The sequence below is a fragment of the Morone saxatilis genome, unplaced genomic scaffold (genome assembly GCF_004916995.1).
Source record: "Morone saxatilis isolate NCDOM2014 unplaced genomic scaffold, NCSU_SB_2.0 Contig15, whole genome shotgun sequence".
Classification (NCBI taxonomy): Eukaryota; Metazoa; Chordata; class Actinopteri; family Moronidae; genus Morone; species Morone saxatilis.
The window spans coordinates 7,463,664-7,485,985 of record NW_023339707.1 but is presented as its reverse complement, the minus strand read 5'-3'; the positions used below and the strand labels follow the sequence as shown (position 1 = coordinate 7,485,985).

The 22,322-nt window shown below is 38.9% G+C and overlaps 1 protein-coding gene across 1 annotated transcript in view; it reads left to right on the top strand.

Moving 5' to 3' along the window:
- The window catches only part of bsna (bassoon presynaptic cytomatrix protein a), a 137,455-nt gene extending 129,287 nt beyond the window's left edge, over positions 1-8,168 (top strand). Inside the window, exons 11-15 of the mRNA XM_035657569.1 lie at positions 512-1,009; positions 3,004-3,356; positions 6,084-6,177; positions 7,680-7,808; positions 8,128-8,168. Of these exons, the coding sequence (XP_035513462.1) occupies positions 512-1,009; positions 3,004-3,356; positions 6,084-6,177; positions 7,680-7,808; positions 8,128-8,168 (1,115 nt within the window). The remainder of the gene's footprint in view (positions 1-511; positions 1,010-3,003; positions 3,357-6,083; positions 6,178-7,679; positions 7,809-8,127) is intronic.
- The last annotated feature ends 14,154 nt before the right edge of the window (positions 8,169-22,322 follow it).

The following is a 22,322-nucleotide window of genomic DNA, read 5'->3' as shown; positions in this document are numbered from 1 at the left end:
TTTTGTTTACATGTGTTCATTTGATTTATGAATTCTTTGTCTACACTGCAATACAGTCCTCACAATCAGTTCTGTATTTCAACCTTATCTTTCAAAAAATGGCCAGTATTATTGCTGAATCTAACAGGAAGAAGATTTAAATGCAGCTTTACAAGGCAGCTGTAAAAAGTATGTTTGGGCAGCATACATTTTCTTCCATATTGGCTTAAATTTGAAGCTGAAACATTTAAGCACTAAAACAGCTGCCAAAAGTGGACAGTTTTGCAGTGTTTGTTTTATCCTGTTTATATTGTCTTGTAATGTGTGAAAGCGATGTGAAGTGTATTTTCTGCATGTATGTAAAACTTTTATTTTTATTTTCTGCTTTTCTTTCTGTGTCTTTCTCCCATCTATTCTTTTCTTTTGCATGCGGTTGGTCTTCTTCTTCCTGCCTCCTTCCTTCTCTCAGCCTGCATGCCGCTGTCTCCAAACGACATGGAGATTGACTGTGATCTGCTCTCGGTTTCCAAAGCCTACCATCTGGGCCAAGAAGAAACTGACTGGTTTGAGAAGCCCCGTTCCAGTTCTCGACACTACGGCAGCCACTCGACTGGAAGGAGCCGGCATGGCGTTAAACACACCTACCATGATTATGATGAGCCTCCTGAGGAGGACCTGTGGCCCCAGGATGAGTACGGCCAAGGAGGGCGACACTCTTCATCCCGCGACCACCGGCATCATGGCAGCTCTAGCCGGCATTCATCCTCGTCACGTCATTCAGATGAGCCAAGGGCCTCAAGGTCATCTAAGGGTCACCCCAAAGACCCGTCAATGCGCCATGAACCTTCAGGACGATCCTCATCCTCAGGAAGGCGTGGCGATTCAAGGTCTGGAGGATACCACTCTTCGGACTACTCCCGGGATCCGTCTGGGCACCACCATGGCCAGCGCTCCTCCAGACAGGGGGACCCACACCGTTCCTCACGCAGCAAGTCCCAGCAGCCAGTGGACATGCAGAGCCAACCCCCAGGTACATACAGGGCACCTGACATTGAATAGCATTCTTTGTCAGCCGTAGCAAACATAGTTTTACATTTGCACTTTTGTGACTTTGCATCTTAACTACTTATTATATTATACATTACAACAGGCCTATTAGATTACAAATTCAATTGGGCCAGATTTTAAAACCAGGAAATGTAGATGGGCCAATGTCTGAGCCTATTTAAAACCTTTGTTTTGCTTGTTAGGTTAGGTGTTAGTTAGGTGTTTCTCAAGGTGGTGTCAAGGTGGGACAAGCAAGCATTTGCCAGTACAAGCAGGGTTAAACAGCTTATATTGTCAGTTTTACATTTCAGGGTTGACAGAAACACATTTTTTAGTAAGCATGGTCATAACATGAAAAAATTTTTGTTTTGATTTGTGAAAGAATTGGCAGTGTCACTACATCTGTAAACATTCTGCCCTATCAGTAGTCCACAAATGCAATTCTCAACAGAAATGAGAGGGAAGCGAAATGGCTCACTCGTTAGCTACTTCTATACATTAGGCATACAGTATGTATGTAGTTTACTTATTTTGTCATTTATTAGACTTATGTCTTGGAGGTGGCTTCTGGGCCGGATGTGCCACCAGTTGAATCGACAGGCATTATAAGGTTATTTGGGCATTTGGAATTTGTTGAAGAAGTAGTAAAAGATAGTGAAGAAAGGCATTAACTCATTACATTTTATGACTAGAACAATCTCATTCAGATTTTGCCCCGTCTAGGAAGTCTAGAACCTGTCCAGAATGAAGAGTGGTGCCAAAATGTCCAAAACAAAATGTCAGTGACTTGATAAGTAACAGGTGTGTTCCCAGGGTTAGAAAGCGTACTACAATATCTTACTCAAGTAAAAGTACTGTTATTAAAGGACTAGAGAAAATAGGAAGAGTGGAAAGAGAGAGGCACACAGTTGTTCTTATGGGAAACAGTGTTTTACAGTATCGTCAGCATGACAAACATGGATTATTACGATAAGTACCAGGCTTAATAGATTCATTGAGAGTTAGAGGAACAAAGGGAAAAAGGGTTTTTAAAAGTTTCTTATTTTTACTTATAAGTGAGCTAAATCGTACTAAATCGTATCATTGAATCACCCTTGATAAATAAAACCATTAACCATATTGACTGAATGAATTGACAATTTGACAGATCTAAACTAAATTTCCTATGGTACACCCTCAGATTATCACTGGAACAGGCTGCCATCTTTTGGATAGACCCCTATGACTTTTATATTTAGTTCTGAGGCAAAAATATTTAATATACCCTGTTGTTCAGACTGAGATTGATGCTCTTTTACAATCAACTGTCCCCTCAGGGATCAACAGTTTTTAATTAACTATATCAAGCTTAATTTTTCAGAGGAAATGTTTTCTCCTAAGGCAGCACGTGGCTGTGTTCTTAGCAGTGTACTCATTAAATCGCTGGTTTGATCTTTGGTCACAATATTTGTTGCATCATCCTGTCTTTCATTCCTGCTTCATCTGGCAATTGCCGAAAAATGGAATGCCATTATAATAAAAAAACACACTGTAAAAGAAACACTGCAGTTCCTTAATCTGCAGATTAGATTTTTAGTTCTACAAAAGCAACTTTCCTGGAGGCAGAAGTAATCTGATCAGATTAATTTGACCTCACTGACGGGATCTTTTCAGTCGAAGTTTTCTAACTAGGAACTGTTCACATAAGACAAGGAACAAATTATGCAAAGTTCACAGATATATTGCCTGAATCATATTGGCAGACATTATTACTGTGACCTGTCAAACCTTTCCTTGCATTTTAACATCAGGTGAATGCCTGTGAGGTTCAGAGTACATTTTTATCTTGTTTTATAGTTTCTGTTGTAAAAGCTGACCTCCGAATTGTTGCCAATTCTTTTACCTGTTTCTAGTTCTTGACGTAAGCTGAGACAATTTTGGAACAATGAGTGCATACTGTTCCTTAAAAACAATGCCATGCTCCCTTCCTCCATTCAGGCTCCTCTAGGTCTGGCAGCAGCTCTGCCCGTGCTCAGGGCCCCACTGGTGGGCCTGCAGGATCAGGGAGACAGAGTGGTCCAGGTGCCCAGACAGACGGGGCTCCAGGACAGAGGACTCAGCTCCAGCAACAAGCCCAGACATCAGCTGCCAGGCCTGGGCAGCCCGGTGCCACAGCAGTCACCGGCCCTCAGCAGCAGCCCCCAGCCCAGGGCCAAGGCATGGGCATGGGGATGGGCATGGGCATGGGCATGGGGCAGGGGCAGGCCAAGCCAGGGCAGATGGGACCAGCAGGTGGACCCATGGGGCAGGCCAGGCAGACAGGTCCAACAGGAACCACGCCACCCACCATGGTGAGTAGGGAAGACTAGTAGAAAGAAAATTAGAATTATAACAAGATTTGCCGTGGTTGTTTCCAGTTGATATGATAAAGAGATGGTATGATAATGACAGAGCATATAGTTCTCTTTTCAGTTTGAACTAAAATAAAAAATGCAGTTCAGTTACATATCTGCATTCAGATCAGATTTACAGTATTTTTTTTTTTACATCACTGCATGGTGTGTGATTGATGAAACAAGAGAAGCATGGAATATACTACTTATTCCTCCTCTGATAGTGATGTTGTATTGCAGAACTAATGTGGCACAAATATTTCTCGCATACGCACACAAATTCCTCTCTATGGCCAAGAGAAATTTAAATGTAGCTTTTTGTCATGAAAACATTATTGATATGGTTCATCATAATGACAATGCTGCCTTTTAATATTTTGTCATCTTGTTGTAACAAAACATTTTAGTCATTATCTCTTTCTCCAACATCCAGCTAGCTAGCTAGTTTTTCCTCCTGCATCTTTCCCACCTTCAGCTTATTCTCATTCACCTTTATTTCTCTCTCTCTCTCCATCCTCCTCTTCCTCCCAATCATTTCATTTTTTGCACCCCCTCCTACCTGATCTCTTACCTCCACTTTCACCTTTTCCTAGTTTTCAGCAAGTCTTCACCCTCAGCCTTTGCTTTCTTTTTTTTTCTACTTTCCTCCTTTGCTTTTTGTTTTTAATAAACTTTATTTAAAATTTTACAAAATCCTCATGTGTCCCTCCATGCTCCCAGAGATAAGAACTGGACCATCTCCTCCCAGTTCAGATGGTTTATTTATATTCTGCTGTGCCTCGGTTGGCAGGCCTTATCTAACACTGTGATTAACACAGAGGCAGCTGATAACTGAATGTAGCTGATTCACTGTCTGCTAGACACTCAAGAAATTGACACTCAAAATGTCTCCCTGCAAAATCTATTATACCCTGCATTTACTCCATAATCATAAATCCATATAAATCTATTTGCTATTGGAGTCTAAAAATCTGATTATGACTTTTAACATGAAAATTCAGATAAATGTAATGATTCTCTTCCTGAATTCAATCTTTCTCTAATAAATATATGAATGTGTTGCCAATGAAATTCACAAACCCACTGTCACCATGTCGATTATAAATATCCTCAAATTATTCATGATGTGCTTTCACCCCTGAAAGGCGCTCATGATTTTCATATTGCTGCATTGTGGTACTATCAGCAGGAAAGCAAAGTGAAATAATTCATTTGGTCTGATATCACATTATGCATGAATTTGTCTTCAAAATTATTCTGAAAGCTCGGCTGTGGAATAGCTCTGACAGGAAGCCATAAACAGTAAATAGAATTTGCCATATGATTATTATTCCGTCTGCAAACTCATTCACTTACACTCCTATGTTTGGTCCATTGTGTAATTAAAAGCATTGATTAAGTGGCTGTAAATAATGAAATGCCTTATGCTGCACGGTGCATCATAATGCATCACCTCTGCTTTGCTGCAGCTAAACTGGAGTCGGTGGAAACAAATACAGAATATTATGTGATTACATGGCATCAGTTCAATGTCTGTCAAGTTAATTTAAGCAGTGTTTTTTAACAAGAGTGGGACTAAGAGTTTTACAGAAAACAGAGGACACCAAGTAAGAACATAAAAATGAGAGAGCTCAAACCCGAGCAAACACTGGGCCATATTTCCTGTGTTCAGAAACCAACTGATGGATATCAGAAAAGGTCTGGTCTGCATCTTGAAGCTATGTAGCTACTATGTGTTAGTGCAGCAGCTGCTGTAGTTTAGTCCTTTAATGTTGAGGGCAGAGCTGGAAAGAACACCGCAACACAAAAGCTTTCAAACTGCTCACAATGACTCAGCAGGATTTCCAAAACCAGTCCACTCAGACAAAGAGATGAGGTGAGGAAAATGTGGGACTTTGACAAAGGGAAGTTAAAAAAAACACCAATCAGTTACACTATTCAAATAACACCTTTCATCAGGTTGGTACAATTTTTAAAGTGCGTGAAAGAAAAATTGACTGACAACAGCAGCAATACAAATAAATAATGAATAATACAAGTGAACATTTATATAGTTTGGAGTTTCAAAGTTTCAGTCTATCTCAGGTCAGGATTTATCCGTACATAAATTGTGGCATTTATTTGCAAAATCAGTTAACTGGGAATGTCACAACTGTTTCTGTACGACCAGTTCATATTTAAAGTGTGTAGTGCCAACGTCTAATGGCCTATGTTAACTGTGTCTAGGAGCTGTCAAGACAATATAAATACAGTGATTAAATATTTGGCCCCTGATAGGAGATTTTTCTCTAAAATGTACTTTACCTGAACAAGAAACAACAAAAGCTAGTTTTTCTTTAATAATAAAATTCGGAATGGACCTAACTGATGTTTTTTCAACAAGGATCCTCTGATTGGCAGTTGACTGTGTTGACGATGTTAAAACTCATCATTCATGTCATTTAGTGAGCTGTCACAACACAACACAATAGGGGAGCTTTCTCTATCATGCCCTGTCAGTCGCTCCATATCTTTTTTCTCTCTTTTTGTACTGTGTCCCCATATATCTCTCTTTCTCACTCTCTCATTCAGGTTTTGTTTGAATAAATAGAGATGAATCCCATTTTCTCTGAGATCTCTGATGAGATGTTTGTGTTACTAAATGACGAGCTTTGTGCTTCCCCTCCACGGTGCTTTTCTCCGCAGGCCAAGATAGACACACCTCCAGCAACAGCTATTGGAGCAAAGGCAGCGCCCGTCATGGCCACAAAAGCCGCCCAACCCCCACTTACAGGCATAGGTACAGTATAATGATCACACACACACAGGCTCCTACCACTCCCACGTCTCAACCAGCTGTTGCCTACTGTGTCTGTATTATGTAACCGGTGTGTGCTGTGTCATTTTATCTGAGCTTAATCTGCAGATAATCCCACAGTGGAAAACCCACAGGAGGGAGTTTCACTTCATGGCAGCAGATCAGCTTGAGTGTGCCAAGTTACTACACAGTGCATTAGTTAGTTAATTTGTTAGTTAGCTGATATTAGGAATTCCGTTAATTTGTTGAGTAAGTATGCAGTCATTTAGTCTGTAGGTAGGTGGGAAAGTGTGAAAGTACTTATTAATTTTCCAGATGAAATACGTTCATATTTGGAAAATTCATTGCTGATGTAGTTTGTCTTTTATGCAGTGTGGTAGGTAAATGGATGGATCTTACGTCCTGTTTTACAAAGAGTAGCCTAATTGTTAATGGGTTGTTTTTCTTGTTGGTATATTATACCACGACAATGTATGGAGCCATTATTGTAGCAACACAATTTACAAATGTGAGTGGAGTGTAACTGTATCTCAAGTCCTGTGTGTGTGATCAGATTTGTAAATGTGTAAAATCTACAAATCTGTATTCAGATTTGCAAATGTGTGGACGGATCTCTAAATGCGTATATAGATGTGAAAATGCATGGACAAATCTATTAATGCAGACATACATATTAATGGCTGAGAAATCTACACATTTGCTGCAAGAGCTGGAAATACAGACAAATCATCAGTTACAACTCAAGCAGGACTCTCAATTGGCTCTTTTTACACGTAACTTTTGCTAGACTTCTGCTCTGCTTCCTCTGATACTGTACTGAAACACAACTTTAAACTTTATTCACTGATTTTGGTAAATGTGGATATGATCTAGTTTTCAGATCCATATACACATTTACAGATTTGTCTACACATTTACAAATCTCAATACATTTGCAAATCTGAACACAGATTTTTTTTACACATTTACAAATCTGATTACACACACAAAATGAGATACAGTTACACAACTCACAACTAGAGTAAAGGCTCCATAACAATGGTCTTTCTAGAACTGAAACAATAAATTGAACAATTTTGACAAATGATTATTGTTTAAATAATTTTTAAGCAAAAATGCAAACAAAATCACTGGTTCATACTACTCATATATGAGTATTTGCAGGATTCTTCTGAATATTCTGAATACCTTGTTTCTTATTGTCATTTGCTAAATTAAATATGAGTAGACTGGCAGGACAGAAAAATTCAACAAAGGCAACTAGTGCCACTGAAGAATGAGACAGACATCTTTGGGAAGTGCAATGAAAAAGACACAACAGCAATGAGCACTTCACCAAAATAAAAAATATGTACACTGGTAGATGCCACCTCCTATTAGACCTGCACAGATACTCACTCCTTTTGTCCTCTGAATCCTTCTCGGTCTTTTCCTTCCCTCTCCTCTTTCTCTCTCTTCTACCCTGTAATCTTCTCTGTGTCCAGGCTCCAAGGCAGTTCCTAGGCCAGGAGGTATTGGAAGTGCAGCAGCAGGTCAGCCTGGCATGGATGAAGGCATGTTGTCCAAGATCCTGCCTGGAGGAGCTGCAGAGCAGGCCGGCAAACTGGGAGAAGGTACAACAAACAAATAACTATAGCAACACTCTTTAAACAAGTAATTTGAAAACATCTACTATTGATCATCACCATGTTAATATTCTAATAATTGTTTAAGAAATCAAACAACTACAAAGAGATGCAACATGAGAGACAAAAAATTGCAACAAAGAGACAATAACCATGTGCAGTGCATTGCAAAGTCAGTTATAGTAACTCATTAGAGTTACACATCAACCAAACCAAAGAAAATGCCTAATCTTACAATGTAGTGCATGTACTGTCTCCCCTCAGTTAACATCTTTTTAACCTCTCTTTGTTGTTCACTCTCCTCTAGCTATCTCTGGTTTTGGCAAGAAGTTCACCTCTTTGTTCTGAGGTGCTAAGATTATGGTACGTATTTACTTTTAATGCCTTTCTGCTGTGTATCCCAGGAAGTAATGTGCAAAGTCAGAGCTGCAGAAGCCATATTATTCATAAAATAAGCATCACTGAAAACAGAATAGGAAGCTGGAAGGTCATTTATTTTCCACTGGGACTTATTTTCTGAGAATGGTTGTAGCTGAGGTTTTCACATTGAAAACAACTTCCCTCAAGCAGTTCGAAAAGAGCAGTTTGCAGTTCAACTCATTTCAATTTATTGTCCGGTTTTTACCTGAGCTGAAGATTATGTTCATTATTTATGAACTCCACGTAGGTCTTTTATGTAGAGCAAGTGCATTGATCTCTTAAATAAAAGTCATAACACGGTTCATAAAATGTAGCCAATAGCATGACTGTGCATCTGAAGAGGGAGAAAAAGGCCCTCTTCTTTGCTTCTCAAAGAATACACGGTAATGGTTGGAAGTTTTGGTCAATGATTCATGTACAAAGAACTGAAAATATTTAGTCTTTTCTTCAGTGAACAAGTGCATCTCAACATTAGGTTGAAAAATAAATCTCTGAGATGCCGCTGCTTCAAAGTCTGCTGGGATGTCAACAGATAGCTACAGTGTGTTGACTCTTTTAGGCAGCGAGCGGCTTAAAGTCGTTTACTCAGAACAGACAGTGTGTTCCTAAAGCAGCGTGTCTGAGTGTTTGTGTTTTCTTCTCTGTCTGTGTTATCATTTTTTGGTCCTCTGGTTGCTCTACATGTGCAGGGTGAAGATTTAACACTGACAATGACAACTTGTTCCTACCATGATGCATTGTCTGGATCAAACAGGATGCGTGTTTACAGAGCAGGTTATCACAGCGCTGTGAAGTTGTGGCATCAAATCATGTTGTATTATATATGTACATATACTGTACACACCACCACTTGAGCTGCAGACTTGGACTGCTTTGAGACTGGACTTCCCAAAGACATGAAATCAAAAACAAGTCTCAAGTTTTGACATTTTAAAATAAAATAAAAAAGAATGACTATTTAATTTTTGGGCCTGTGCATTGAAAGGAGTTGATTTTCAAGCCTGACTTGGATTTTGCTTGTTTAAACATTTTGTCTAAAATGACCTAAGACTTCTTTCATTGGGGCTGTAAGCTGCTTGCTGTGTCTTTTGAGGTCCACTGCTTTGGCTGAGGAAGTCTTCACATGCTGTCTTGTCTAACCTGAGATCAAATAGAATATTATATAACCGAACTAAATGTATCCGTGTATTTTGCAGGACTATGTAAATGTCAAATGACGAAGTTATGAGGCCTCGTACCAGAAAAACCTGTGACGTTCCCCCTGCTTTTGTTTTACTAAGAGAGAGAGAGAGGAAGGAGAGAGAGAGGGGAACAGAGAGGAGAGCTGAGCATACTGGTGAGTATTTAAATTTAACCAGCACACCACAGTTTCAGGACAAAACTGTGGCTGGTCTTCATTCACCAGCTGTTTTCTCACTAATTAACTCCCCATCAACCAGAGGAGCTGGGTATTAAAATCACCTGCAGTGGTTGAACTGCATGTTTGGTTTCGAAGTTCAAAAAACAAGTTCAATTGCATGTTCATGCCATATGCTTGTTTTAAAAATTAGTGCATTGACAGTGTAACACTATATGCGTTTAATTTTGATTTAATAACCTTAAATGACAGCTTTGGCTGACATGAGGCATCCATGTTTGTTTGGTTTCCAGGCACTTCCGTATCATTACGCTTTAAGTCAGATGTATCAGAGCTTTCAGTAAAATCAATTTCCCTATTCCCGGTTGTAATTACAACTTGGATCTTGAAATGAAACAAATCACAAACTGTTAATTCCCGTACTGATATAAAATGAGCACAGCATATCCTTACAGAGACCAAAACTAATGGTGCATTCTGCTTACCCTCACTAACATGTTAAGAAAAGCATTTTTTTCAACAAGAGGTTTTTTAAATTATTTTTTAAGAATGTGTACAATAAATACATTGGTGAACTCTGGTAAGATCTACGATGCCCAAGTTTAACTTGTGTTAAATGTCTGCAAATGTGATCCAGTCATGTTAGACTATGTATCAGTGGGTGAATTCTTTCTATAAATATCTTGTCTAAAATGCTGCTGCTTCCTGTTGCAGCCAACTAGGACTGGAATCCTCCGGATACTTCATGTCTCAGGCCTGACCACACACTGGCAGAGAGAACACGCTGCTCTCTCTGGCAGGCCAGACAGTAAGTTACCTTTAACTTTTCCTAACTGATCCCACTGAGAACTATTACTGTAGCAGCTGTAGTTACCTGTTATAATAGTAATGATTTTATTTCACACATATTGCTGTATGCCACACTGTGACACACTATTTTTATAGCTTGGATCACAGAGAAAAGTCTACCACATGGTTGGTTGACGTACAATATTTTGGCAAACTATTTTTCCGAAAGTTTCCCTGTGGAGTTTTTGACCTCTAGTAGCTCTATGGAGCTGTTTTCTATGAGTGGGTCTTGTTAGTCTGTGGAAGTGTATAACGATGAATATGCCAGTGCATGCACACATGGTTGACACAGTACACAGTTCTGCCAATGGTGTCACACTATTCCACTAATCAACATGTGGTGGTAACATGCCAAGATATGCAGCAATGCACCACTAAAGGCACAGAAGAAGACTGCAAGCTAGTAAACATGGATATAAACAATGCAAAATTTAAATTAATAGATTAAAAATAGGCTTTGCAAATGTTTTATGAGGAAGGAAATATTTTTAACACATTTGCTAGAGCTAAAGGATACCCACAATGCACTTTGGTGAGTAACACTGAATGTAAACATAACTTTTGTTTATTTACAAGAAAACTCCACAGGACCTCTTTAAAAACACAGCACCGTTAATCTAACCCTAAAGAAACACATCTGAGTACAAAAGTACGATTTCAATTTACTTATCACTTTGTCTTCAGGTCATTTGTACATCTGGAATTCTCCATCTCAATATCTCAATGTTTGTCATGTGGATACAAGTTGCCTGTGTTGCTTGTTCCTCCAGCACAGCCTAAAGCCATTTTTGTCACGGCTTCTGTGTTTTTGCAGCTGTTGCATTGTGGCCTGCAACTGAAAATCACTGGCATCTGGGTTGTGTGAGTCTAAAAGCCTGCAGTCAGCTCGGCCAGAAACAAATCAGCCAAAGTCTTTTTTATTCAAAGAGCTGATTTTAACCTATTAGAGAAAAGTGACAATAAAAACATCAAACTCCAAATAGGATTAGAATCAGGCTTGTAGCTCATTTAGTCTCTTGTTGAACAAAGAACCAAAGTGAAATGCTGCTGAGAGGTGAAGCTAAACTGGCAACAATGTTTTCCTTTAATCACCATTCAATGTGAGACGCAGATTTTTGTCACTGACACTGATGTCATTGCACATTATTAAAAGTATATTTTGGGGTTATTTATCTTCACAACTTCAGAAGTCAGAGTTATTTCTGAGGTGTGACAACACCTAAAGACCTCAAAACCTAAATTTAAACTAGTGCAGTGCAATTCAAAGTGAAAATGTACAAAAATACAGCACTTTGTGTTACATTGTGTTTGTATGAAAAGTACTATACAAACAAAGTCTTTTTGTAATTATTTAACACAAAACTGGAAATACAGACTGAGAGGTGTGTTTGAAACAATTAAACTCTTCCAAAATGGTTCTACAATTCATGCCAACTTGCCGTGCCCGAATATGGGCTATAATTTGCTGTGCACATGAATTAACTGCATCTCTTTATAGTGTGTTACAAATACAGTATTTGTTACATAAAGGTCCGGAGTCAGTATGTACAGGTTCAGCATTTATCACATATATATCATTTGTACATCACCAGAAAAAGATGTGTTGTGATATCCTAGTGTGATTATGGTGAACTGTTCAAGTCACGGAAGCTAGCACATTTTGCAAGAAAAATTTGTAAACTTGATAAACACTGCCACGTCAAATAATCAAAAGAACACTCAATATCTACAGTATCTATTCTTTTATCAACTCTTTGACTTGACAGAATCCTCTGATGGTGTCAACTGCATTCAAATTACTACACTGCCTTCCTTTTGCAACATTGTTTGGTCCAACATATTCACATATAAACATAACTATAGAAGTGGATCATGCATTATTTGCCAGGAGTGTAGTTTGTAGTGAAGTAAATACAATAGTTTGACAGTAAATGTTTTGCAGATATGTTCAACACAAGTGGCAACCTCCATGGCTGTTTAATGAAGCCAAACTGGTAGTGCAGCTGCAGTTCCTCGAATCGCCACCTAAGGTTTGCTCCAAAAGCGAGTCAATCTCCATAAACCAACGTATTAAAATGGCAGAAATAAACAGAAACAAACATGTTTTATTAATATATATACAACAGTTTTGGTCTCTGTAGCTAAATTTCTTATTGATGACAACTGTACGGGTCACTTTTTTGTATAACTCATCGGTTTAAATTATATTGAGGCTTGGTTATGCATAGTTAAGGACGTGCCCCCTTTGAGTGACAGGTGGGAGCCATCAATGGTGGCTGATTTTAGCAACCAGGCCTCGTATGGTCCACCTCGGCTCCACCCACGCTGTACGGCTTTGCCCATTTTTGGATTAGCCAGGAGCAATTTATTATACAGTCTGTGGTTCATACATAAACATAAACCTGCATTAGGTCATATAAAATGGCAATGCAATTTAGTTATGTATGATTGTAATTTTCAGGAGACATTTTATGACATGCGGTTCTGCTAAAGTGTATATATACGTGTTGGGGCAGTAAAGACAGAAACAGCAATAGGAAAATCTATTACATGCTTCTTTTTTTTTTCATTCCAAGTACAGTCTTTTGCCTTGGTGCAGTGGGTTTTGAAGCTTTTGATGCACCATGGGGGGATGAGCAGGCATTGATGTTGCTGTTGTGCCATAAAAGATAATGTACTGAGCCTGGACTCTGTGTGTTTGTGTGCTGTGCAGCCGTGCGCTGACTAACTGCCTCATGTGACTGCTGCAAAGAGAACTCTGTCTCTCCTCCCACACTCTACTCCTGCTGTCAAACATCACTGCTTTTTTCTCTTCTTTTGCTCTCGCTTTCTCACTTTCTCACTTTTTTGCTGTCGTTCCTCGCTCTGCTCTCTCTGTCAAGATTCCCACATTATCCTTCGTTTTCTCTCTCTGCATGTCTCGTCTCATTCCTTCTATTTCTGTAAGGATCTCCCCATTTTTGTTCTCCGTCTCTGCCTTTTCTACTTTCATCCCATGACCCATGAAGAGAAAAATGTTGCTCTTTCAACTCCATTGTGTCTCTTTCTTGCTTGTCCTGCCCCTTGTTGCTCTCTCACTCTTGCAATTTGGTACACTATATGGCCTAGAAGGTTTTAATACATTGCTAGAAGAGCTTCCGCTCCTCTGGGAGGCTATTGAAGTATTTTTTTAACCCGGTTGTAGGGATTATCTCCCATTCGGCAACGAAAGCATTAGTGAGTTGTGTTCATATACTGTATGCATTTTGTCTTTTTTCACTGCCTTCCTCCCTCTGTCCAGTGAGTCAGCTAGAGTGTGTGTTCATGTGTCCGTGCTTGTATTCATACATCTTTGTGTGCGTCATTCTGCCTGTGTTTGTGTGTATATGTGTGTGTGTTGTGTACCAGCCCTTTGGGGGCCTGTGTTCACTGGAACAGATTAAGTCTGGTGCTGGGCACATATAAATATACAGCATGTTTGGAGCAGTTAATCTGGGTCAGACACAGTGGGAAGCAAAACCAGAAGGAAGTGATTCTAAAAGGATGCATATATAGTCTTTTGGGAAACATATTGCTACTTGACCTACCAGAAAATAGGAGTTCATGAATGGGGTAAAGACAACCTGTAAATGTGATTATAAACTCCCAAAGCGTCTACAGTCTAATACCCTTTTTATTTGGAGAAGAAGAATGAATAAATAGTGCATCTTGACGTTATGTTAGTTGCACAAATCTCATATGCTATTTCTGTAACAGCAGGTTTGACATGCAAATAAAACTACTTCCTGCATTGGCAATTTTGGCAATGGACACTGAACCTAAATGCAGAACATTTGCATATAAATATAAATTTGTAAAACACAGGGTTGAAATACACTGTAGAGACACTAGTGGCCACAGGTGAAGCTAGGGTACACAGATGTTTTGCATTGGGGCTAATTACTGCAGTGTCTACATATGCACTAGAGTGCTCTCGCCCTGTTAGCCTGAAGCAGGGAGACGGTTTATGAGCAAAACAAATAAAAAAAAGATCCCAGTTTGCAAAGGTAGAAATACATTATACATTACAAAAAATAATAAGAGAAAGCACACTAAACATTATTAGTTTGCACAATGAAAGGGCTTTATCTCAGAGCTGTGCAGCAAATTTGAAGTGCCACATCATACAAGTAATTTCCCTCCTATGTTATTTCAGGCAGTAGCGTAACATGCGCCCTTCCCATTATGTTGACAGGTGCTGTGTCAGCACAGGCTGACATGGTGTCTGGGGATGTTAGAAAAATCTCTGGCCTCATTCTTCTCATTCTACCTTGTACAGCTGGTCCATGCTGGAAATACTCACTCTGAACAATGTTAAATAAAATGTGGCTTTGAAGTACTGTTAATTTTTCAGTTTTGTTGTTTGCTGCCACAGGATATCCATACACTTAACCATCTTGCCCCTGCTTTCGCTATCATTATTTTTCTTTGCAGCTAGGTGTACGAAGATCTGGAGGTAGACTTTTAAGGCAATTAATAAATAAAATACACTGACCAGATGCTGACGTACAAAGATGGATGCCATTCTTTTTTCTCTTTTTTTGGGGGGGGGGGGTGTTGCATTTATTACATAGGACAGCTGAAGGTTAACAAGAAAGGGGGGAGAGGGAGAGGGGATGACACACAGCAAATGGCCACAGGTCAGATTCGAACCTATGGCTGCTGCAGCAAGGACTCAGCCTTTGGTACGTGGGGGGCCAGCTCACCAGCGCTGAACTATAGGATGCCCCAATGTATGACATGCTTGACGAAGACAAATACCAGCAGCGATTTCTAGGATTTCTAAGCACAAATCAGTGACACTGGTGATTTAGTAAACATGAAACATTTTGATTCGACAAGGATCCTTGTGCGGTCTAAATGACTTTGGCTTTGTTCAGCAAGAACCCTTCTAATTGCTATACTAATATGCTGTAAATGCAGTGGTAAATAAAAATATTAATATAAATCATTTATGTAATTTGTACCAGTGTAAAACAGATAAATGCAGAAACAAGGCATTTTCATTGCCATTTTTAACTCAGGATATGTCTCACATTTTTATTTACGGTAAAAATCAAGATCAAGCTTTATTATAGGGAGCAGAAGTTTGTTGCCTTTGACTGACTAATGACCAAATATCTCATGAGCTCGATGACGAGAACCACGTACAGTATACTGTAGATCAGCAATGCATTTCCTATACTTGCCCACCATCTAGTGGCCAACTTCATTTTTACATCAATACAACTCTATCCAGCATTCACCTTCACTTGGGTAAAGAGGTTCCTTGTGCATCTAATGCATAGTTTTTGCACCCAGAAATTGAGCTCATGTGTCACAATATAATATATTCTATAAGTTGTTGTCCCAGACGATTAGTCATATATCATACTATAATATCAACTATTAAATTAATCTGCAACCATTTTGAATATCCAAATTCTCTGATTTCAGCTTCTTAACTGTTAATATTTTGTGGTTTCTTTAGTCCTATGTAGCAATAAACTGAATGTGAATCTACAAAGACCGTTATAAACATATTTATATAGGGTTGTGTTCAATAAATTGACTAAATTACTTTTTTGTGGTTTTTCACAGATCATTCCAAGCCTACATCCATCTTCAGGACTATCCCCAATCCAGTGTCCCCAGCCAAAGATTTAGACTCCACCAAACTACAAACCTGTAGCAGTTTGACACATCTCCGTCCCTTCTTTACAAAAGAGAAACTGGCAGCCAAAAATTAATGCAAAATTAGAAGAAACAGGTTTTTGTTTTTGCTGCTCTTCCATGCCAGTAGAGGGAGCTCTACTTACATTACCAGATCTACACAGCCGTTGAAGTCAAGTAAAACCAATGGAAGCCGTCTACCAACTCCGCCCTCCATGTGGATTTAACAATGAAGCTTCAATGGAAGGAAATAAAAGAGTGGTATAATTCTACTCCCATATACTGACGACTTAACCGTTTATATGAGAGCGGCTTTTTCCTACTAACAGGAAATGGTAGCTTTACCATGGCATGGTGGCATGCTAGGATCCTTGGTTTCACAGTCCTGTGCTCAAACAAGGAGTAACAGCAACAAACCAGCCTCTCTCCTCTTTTCTATCTCTTGTCAAAGTAAAAAGAAAATGGGGGAAATGGAATAGAACTCGCTGAAGCATTGCAGGCTTTTCTGGTACTAAAGACCTCTTGTTACATCACCCTTCGGAAGGGAAATTAATGGAAATGTCACATTGAATGATTAAGACAATAAAAATAACATAGCCGACACACAGAGAACGAGTGTGTCGGTGTGTGTTTTTTTTTTCTCCACGGTTTGCTCTGTTTCTATCTACATTCCAGATTGAAACTGTTAAAACCTTTTGTTCCTCTCTTCCTCACTTCTCTGCGTTTCTTGAATGCTGATTCTTCTTTCTTTCTAATCCCCGCCCAACAATCCTCAACTTGCCATGTCTTTAAAGAAGAAGTGTATAGTGGATTAAAAAAAAAGTAGGAATTTGGAATGCATGGAACTTTATATCCAAGACCTTACACTGTTCATCTTTACTTAACAGAGGCCATAAAGACACTGGGAAACACAGCTTAGCTAGACAACGTAAATAATAACAAAGAAGAGAGATTTCCGGAGCAACACACAGGAATCGGACCACAGGAATAAAAGGGAGCCTTTTGTGTTTTATAAGTGGAAAAAAATCAATTGGTATTCGGAGTGAAAGCCGTATGTGGTTGGGTTGTTTTTCAGCCATTACAAAGCCATTAAGACAACATTTACCTGCAGTGCTTGTGGTGATGGGGTTTCTCCAACTGCTCCGTAACATTTGGCTTTCAGATATTTCTCATGTTGTTATAGGTGGTTCATTTCTTGTGTTTTTATTTTTTCTAATTTAGTTTTGTTATTTGCCTGGTTTTTATGTTGCAGGTTACCAATATCGCCTTAATCATTTTAAAATATTTTATTTTGATGTAAAAGTGACATATTTTGTATTACACCCTGTGAACACATATTTTCATCACACCCTTTTTTATGTAGTTATATCAGCTGGAACACTGGTCACAGTGAGATTAATTTATATTTTTTAAATTAACTTTGTTTTTGATAGCTGTTTGTGATATTATTTTTCTTTTATTTATGTTTTGTAATGTTTTGTTACCTTCATCAAGCCCCTTGTCAATTTTCTGACTCTTATTTATTATCAATACTTATAAAAGCAATAGAGTTAGAGGTAAGAAAGTAAAGAGCACAATCTTGTGTCATTTTAAAAGTTGGTGGAACAGAAACGTGTTGCCTCCGTCTGTTTAACTTACCACTGATGTACTGCTCAAGTCTGACTTAAACGTACCACAAAATGTACTCCAATGTTGTACTACTGCTGTACTAATACATCAGAAAGCAGGAGCTCACATATAAACAAGAGTTTGATACCACCCAGATCTTATCCTCCAACCAACAGTGAGACATCATGTCTTCAATCAGCCAGTCAGTGGATCGGAGTGATACGCTGCTTGTATTAGCCAGCTGGAGTCTGATCTGAAAGCACTGCAGGGCAGCAGAGAGGCACTGAAAGCAGACCAGTCACACATCGCGGCAGAACTGGACTTGACATCGTCACCTGCGGGGGTTTGGGTTTCGATGTGATTCTTCTGACCCTCCAAGATGGACGTTTATTGGGCGTTTGCAAAAAGCCCCGCCGACCTCCTTACACATCAGTGTGTATCAGCATGTGTCTTCACTCTGTCAGATGTGCACAGCGCACATGAAAACACACACTTGAAAAAAGGTGTCAAAAAGAGAGAAAAAAATCAGCACTCATGTGACTGAAGAACCAAAAACAACACACTTGGTTGTGTCACGAAGTCACTCGCCTTTTTTTAACTTTTTATTTTCTATCGTGGTGGCGTCCAGACCTGTAACCCAACCCCCGAAAACCTCTCTCTCAGACTGTCAGTTGTCATGGAAACTTCTCAGGTCAGTGTTCTCCCTGCTGTTGCTCCTGCAGTGCATTGTGGGATCTGCGGTTCGGTACTCAAAACGTACTCTGTCGGGCCAAACATTGCGAGGCCTTTAGCAAAACCAACGAACCAACCAACTTCTGCTGTATATTGTCTGTGTGAACGCTCGCTGGGAACCTTCGCATGCCGCCCGGCTCAGAAAACCTCAAAGTCACTTCTATATTGTTCTGTTCCTAATGTTTGTATGTATGTGTGTGGGGGTCTGTATGCGTGTATTTAACGACCATCATCTAATGTGGAAAAGAAAAGAAAACAAGACAAACACGAGTTTAACCACAACAAATATGGTGGGCAGAAGAGGCGACCTCTCATCTCCAGTCCTTCTATGCAATGAATCATATTTGGAAAAAACAGACACGTGAAGAGGAAAAAGGACGTGAAAAGTCACAAAATCATTGTTAATCACATTTGAGTTCTTCTAATGCCAAGATTCAATTGTTTTTGCATTCCTCATAGATCAAAATAAGGATATTCTGTGAATTTGTTTGTGTATACTATAGGTCACCAGTAAGTTAGGAAATAATAAGAAAGGTCTTTGTATTACTTATGTTGACCTGGCATGGTCAGGGTCCCCTCTCCTCCCCAACTGGGAGTCTCTGCCAAAGGGTCTCTCTCTAAAGATGTGTTCATGACAGCTGGGAAATGGCAGTTAGAACTGACGGGATGAGTAAGGAGATGGCAGAGATAAACTACTGTTTTCAGTTCAAATGCTTTATGATAGAAATTCTTCAAAATGCAAATATAGAGAAACTGTTTGCTTTCGCAACAGCTGCTTGTTTTGGGATAACAGATGAACTGGGCAGTTAGCAGACGCACCAAATGATCCCAGTTGACATGAACAAATCCGAACAACTGTTTTGTTTATCTTCAAGCAGAGGTTAACTACAGAACATTATTAGTTTACAGAAAAGTTGTCCAGAAATTTATATAGATAAAAATGAAGATTTATATAAATATAGAATACACACCAATATATATATATATATATATATAAACAAAGATTTCAATATATTCCCTAATATGGTTGTGTCTGCTCAGGGGTGAAGAATAAAAGCTCCTCTTCTTTCTTTTTTTATGACCATGGCCCAAAATTCCTACTAGGTTCAGGCTACCTGAATGTGCACTTATTGTTTTGCAGAGAAAGTTCAATTTAAAGAATAGTTATATGAAACACAAAGCCAGTTCAAATACAAATATATATATATATTAGTATATATATATACATATTACAGATAATATACAATTTATAGATTATATTTGACTGTAGGCAACAAATGAAACACTATTCAAGGCATTCCTAAATTAGATTAAGTGGTGTGAGAATGAGTTTGTGTGTGTGTGTGTGTGTGTGTGTGTGTGTGTGTGTTTGAGTGTTTAAGATGCACTGCCACGACACACTTAGATCTATAAGCTATAAATACACTGTGGAACGGAAATTTCTGTACCTCAGACATAAAGAGTTATCTGCAAATTTACCACAGCAGTCTGCTGTTACGAGGTAATTATACATAGAAGCTATTTATTAAAATACAGATTTGAAAAGAGGCGGTTTATGCAGTATGAAAACATCCCTTAACTCCCAACTCCTTTACTACTCCTACACTTTATTTGAGCATGGCCTAACAAATCATTAAAAGAAGTTAGTATGTATATTTTTTGTGAAACATTTTATGAGATGATTTATCTATGTAAGAATTTATTTTATCATATTGAGAGGGGATAGAAAGCTGGCTGGGAAAGAAGAAAGAAAAGAGATTTAAGTTTGAAATCTATAGAGTGAGAGATTATGTTTATGCAGAAGTTATCTATAGCTGGATTTATGCACAACCACAGTAATCAGATAATCTTTGCCAGTGTGCTGTCAATTGATTATTTGTTTTCAAACATTCTTCCATAATTTTCCTATTTCCCTACTTTATGTACAAGGTTACAGGTTGTAATGCTTGTTCAAATTTAATCTGTAGAGTTAAATTCAGCTGCTGGATTAAGAGTCTGATTATTCTGATTCTGTTTGGATCTGGTCCTTGACATCAGGTTCACGTGGCCCTGACAAACAGCACCGAGCCCGGAGCGATCACCTCACAGGTACACTGCCACCAGATCAGTGACTTCACCACAGAAGCTTAAAATTAGACAACACGTGTTAAAGTAGAACAAATAATATGAGAGAGAGTTTAAAGTTACCCAAATTATTACCAACTTCCTCTATTGTATGTCGTATGTTTTTGGAAGTTTGTAAAAAAATAAAATGTTCAATAAAATGTTCCTCAATCACTTTTGCCTCAGGAAAGCACACACTAAATGCAGCATCGCAAACAAGATGTTCAATAGACAGTAGAAAATAATTGATGGATTTATGCAGGCTCAATAAATCTAATTTTTAACACTTTATGACACAGATGTGATCTTCCCATTGCTGCTGTTAACTAGAGGAACACAGTATGACACAGCCATGAAGACATTAATAGCGACATCTTCGTCAAAATTTGTAAAAAATGTCACATTTTTTGTTCCTGTGTGAATACAGCCACTGAAGGTGAATTTAAATATGCATAGCAGCAAGGGCTTTTATACTACAATACTGGTCACTGAAGAAAGCCATCTTGTTACTGCCCTCTAGCCAGTCGTGGTCTCTGTCTATACTCTGCATGGTGTCTGTCTATATCCAGGAACGCAACAGACTTCAGTTCAGACCACAGCAATCCCCAGTGGGCAAAACCACCAAGCCACAGTCTGGTTTTTCAGAGGTGTTTGAAGCACAAAAGATCAATCTTTGAGTTGTGTTCCAAATCAGGACAAAGTAATTTGAATTGAAATCTGCTGTGGAATAGCTTCTTTAAGCTCCCCCCCCCCCCAAAAANNCCCCCCCAACAAAAAACAAAATAAAACTGAAAAACTAGTTTTTATGGGCGAAAAATGAAATTTTTCTAACTATTATGAGCTGAGATTCACACATATTCTTTCAAATTATGTTTCGGAAAAAAACTCTTGTGTTTAATAGTTTGCAATAGAACACAAAGGGTCCGATTTACAGACATCTCAAAAGTCCAACTCGTCTTCGAATCTTGAGGCTCAGCAATAAGGTTGTATTCACAGGCAGTCAGAGAATCTGTGGCACCGATCTGGTATCAGAACTAGGTATTTTCCTGACTGCACAGCCATGAAAAAGACAAATGACAAACTTTTAGCGCCACAGAGAGCTGAAAAGAGTTTGAGTCAACTGTATTTAAATGTATTTAAAGTTTGGAATGCTTTTGGGAAACCCAGACTGTGTGTGTGTGTTCTTAACCAAAAAGGTAGCATACAGTGCTTGTACAGTTCGTAATGTAGTAACTGTCACCACTGCTGTTGGTCGCATATACAGTCGACATAAAGCAGGACCGGAGAAAGACTTTAAAACACACAAAAATATATATATATAGAATAATAAAAAGTAAACATTAATAGGTGGAGAGGTTGTAAAAATAGAACAAGAATGCTGAACAAACTATACCATGAGGGAAACTCCATCTTTCACTGTAAAACCATCAGGGAGCGTTTATTCATCTTCACCTGTAATTGAATCATCAAAGTAAAATTTACAAGTGCATGACCTGGACACCTCCCCCACCCAACCCGTCCCGTTGAGCCTTATGAACCTCTTCGACCTTTTGACCTCCCACCCCACGGGCTGCCATATTTTTTCCAGGTAATACCAGATGAGAACCGACCAGAGTCCGCTTTGAACAAACAGACAACATGTAAATGCCATGAAGGACATGTCTGTAAAACATGTAAATCTACAGAAACATGCGGATAACATACCACTACACACACACACACACACACACACGCACACACACAGGCATGAGAGAGGCCTTTGC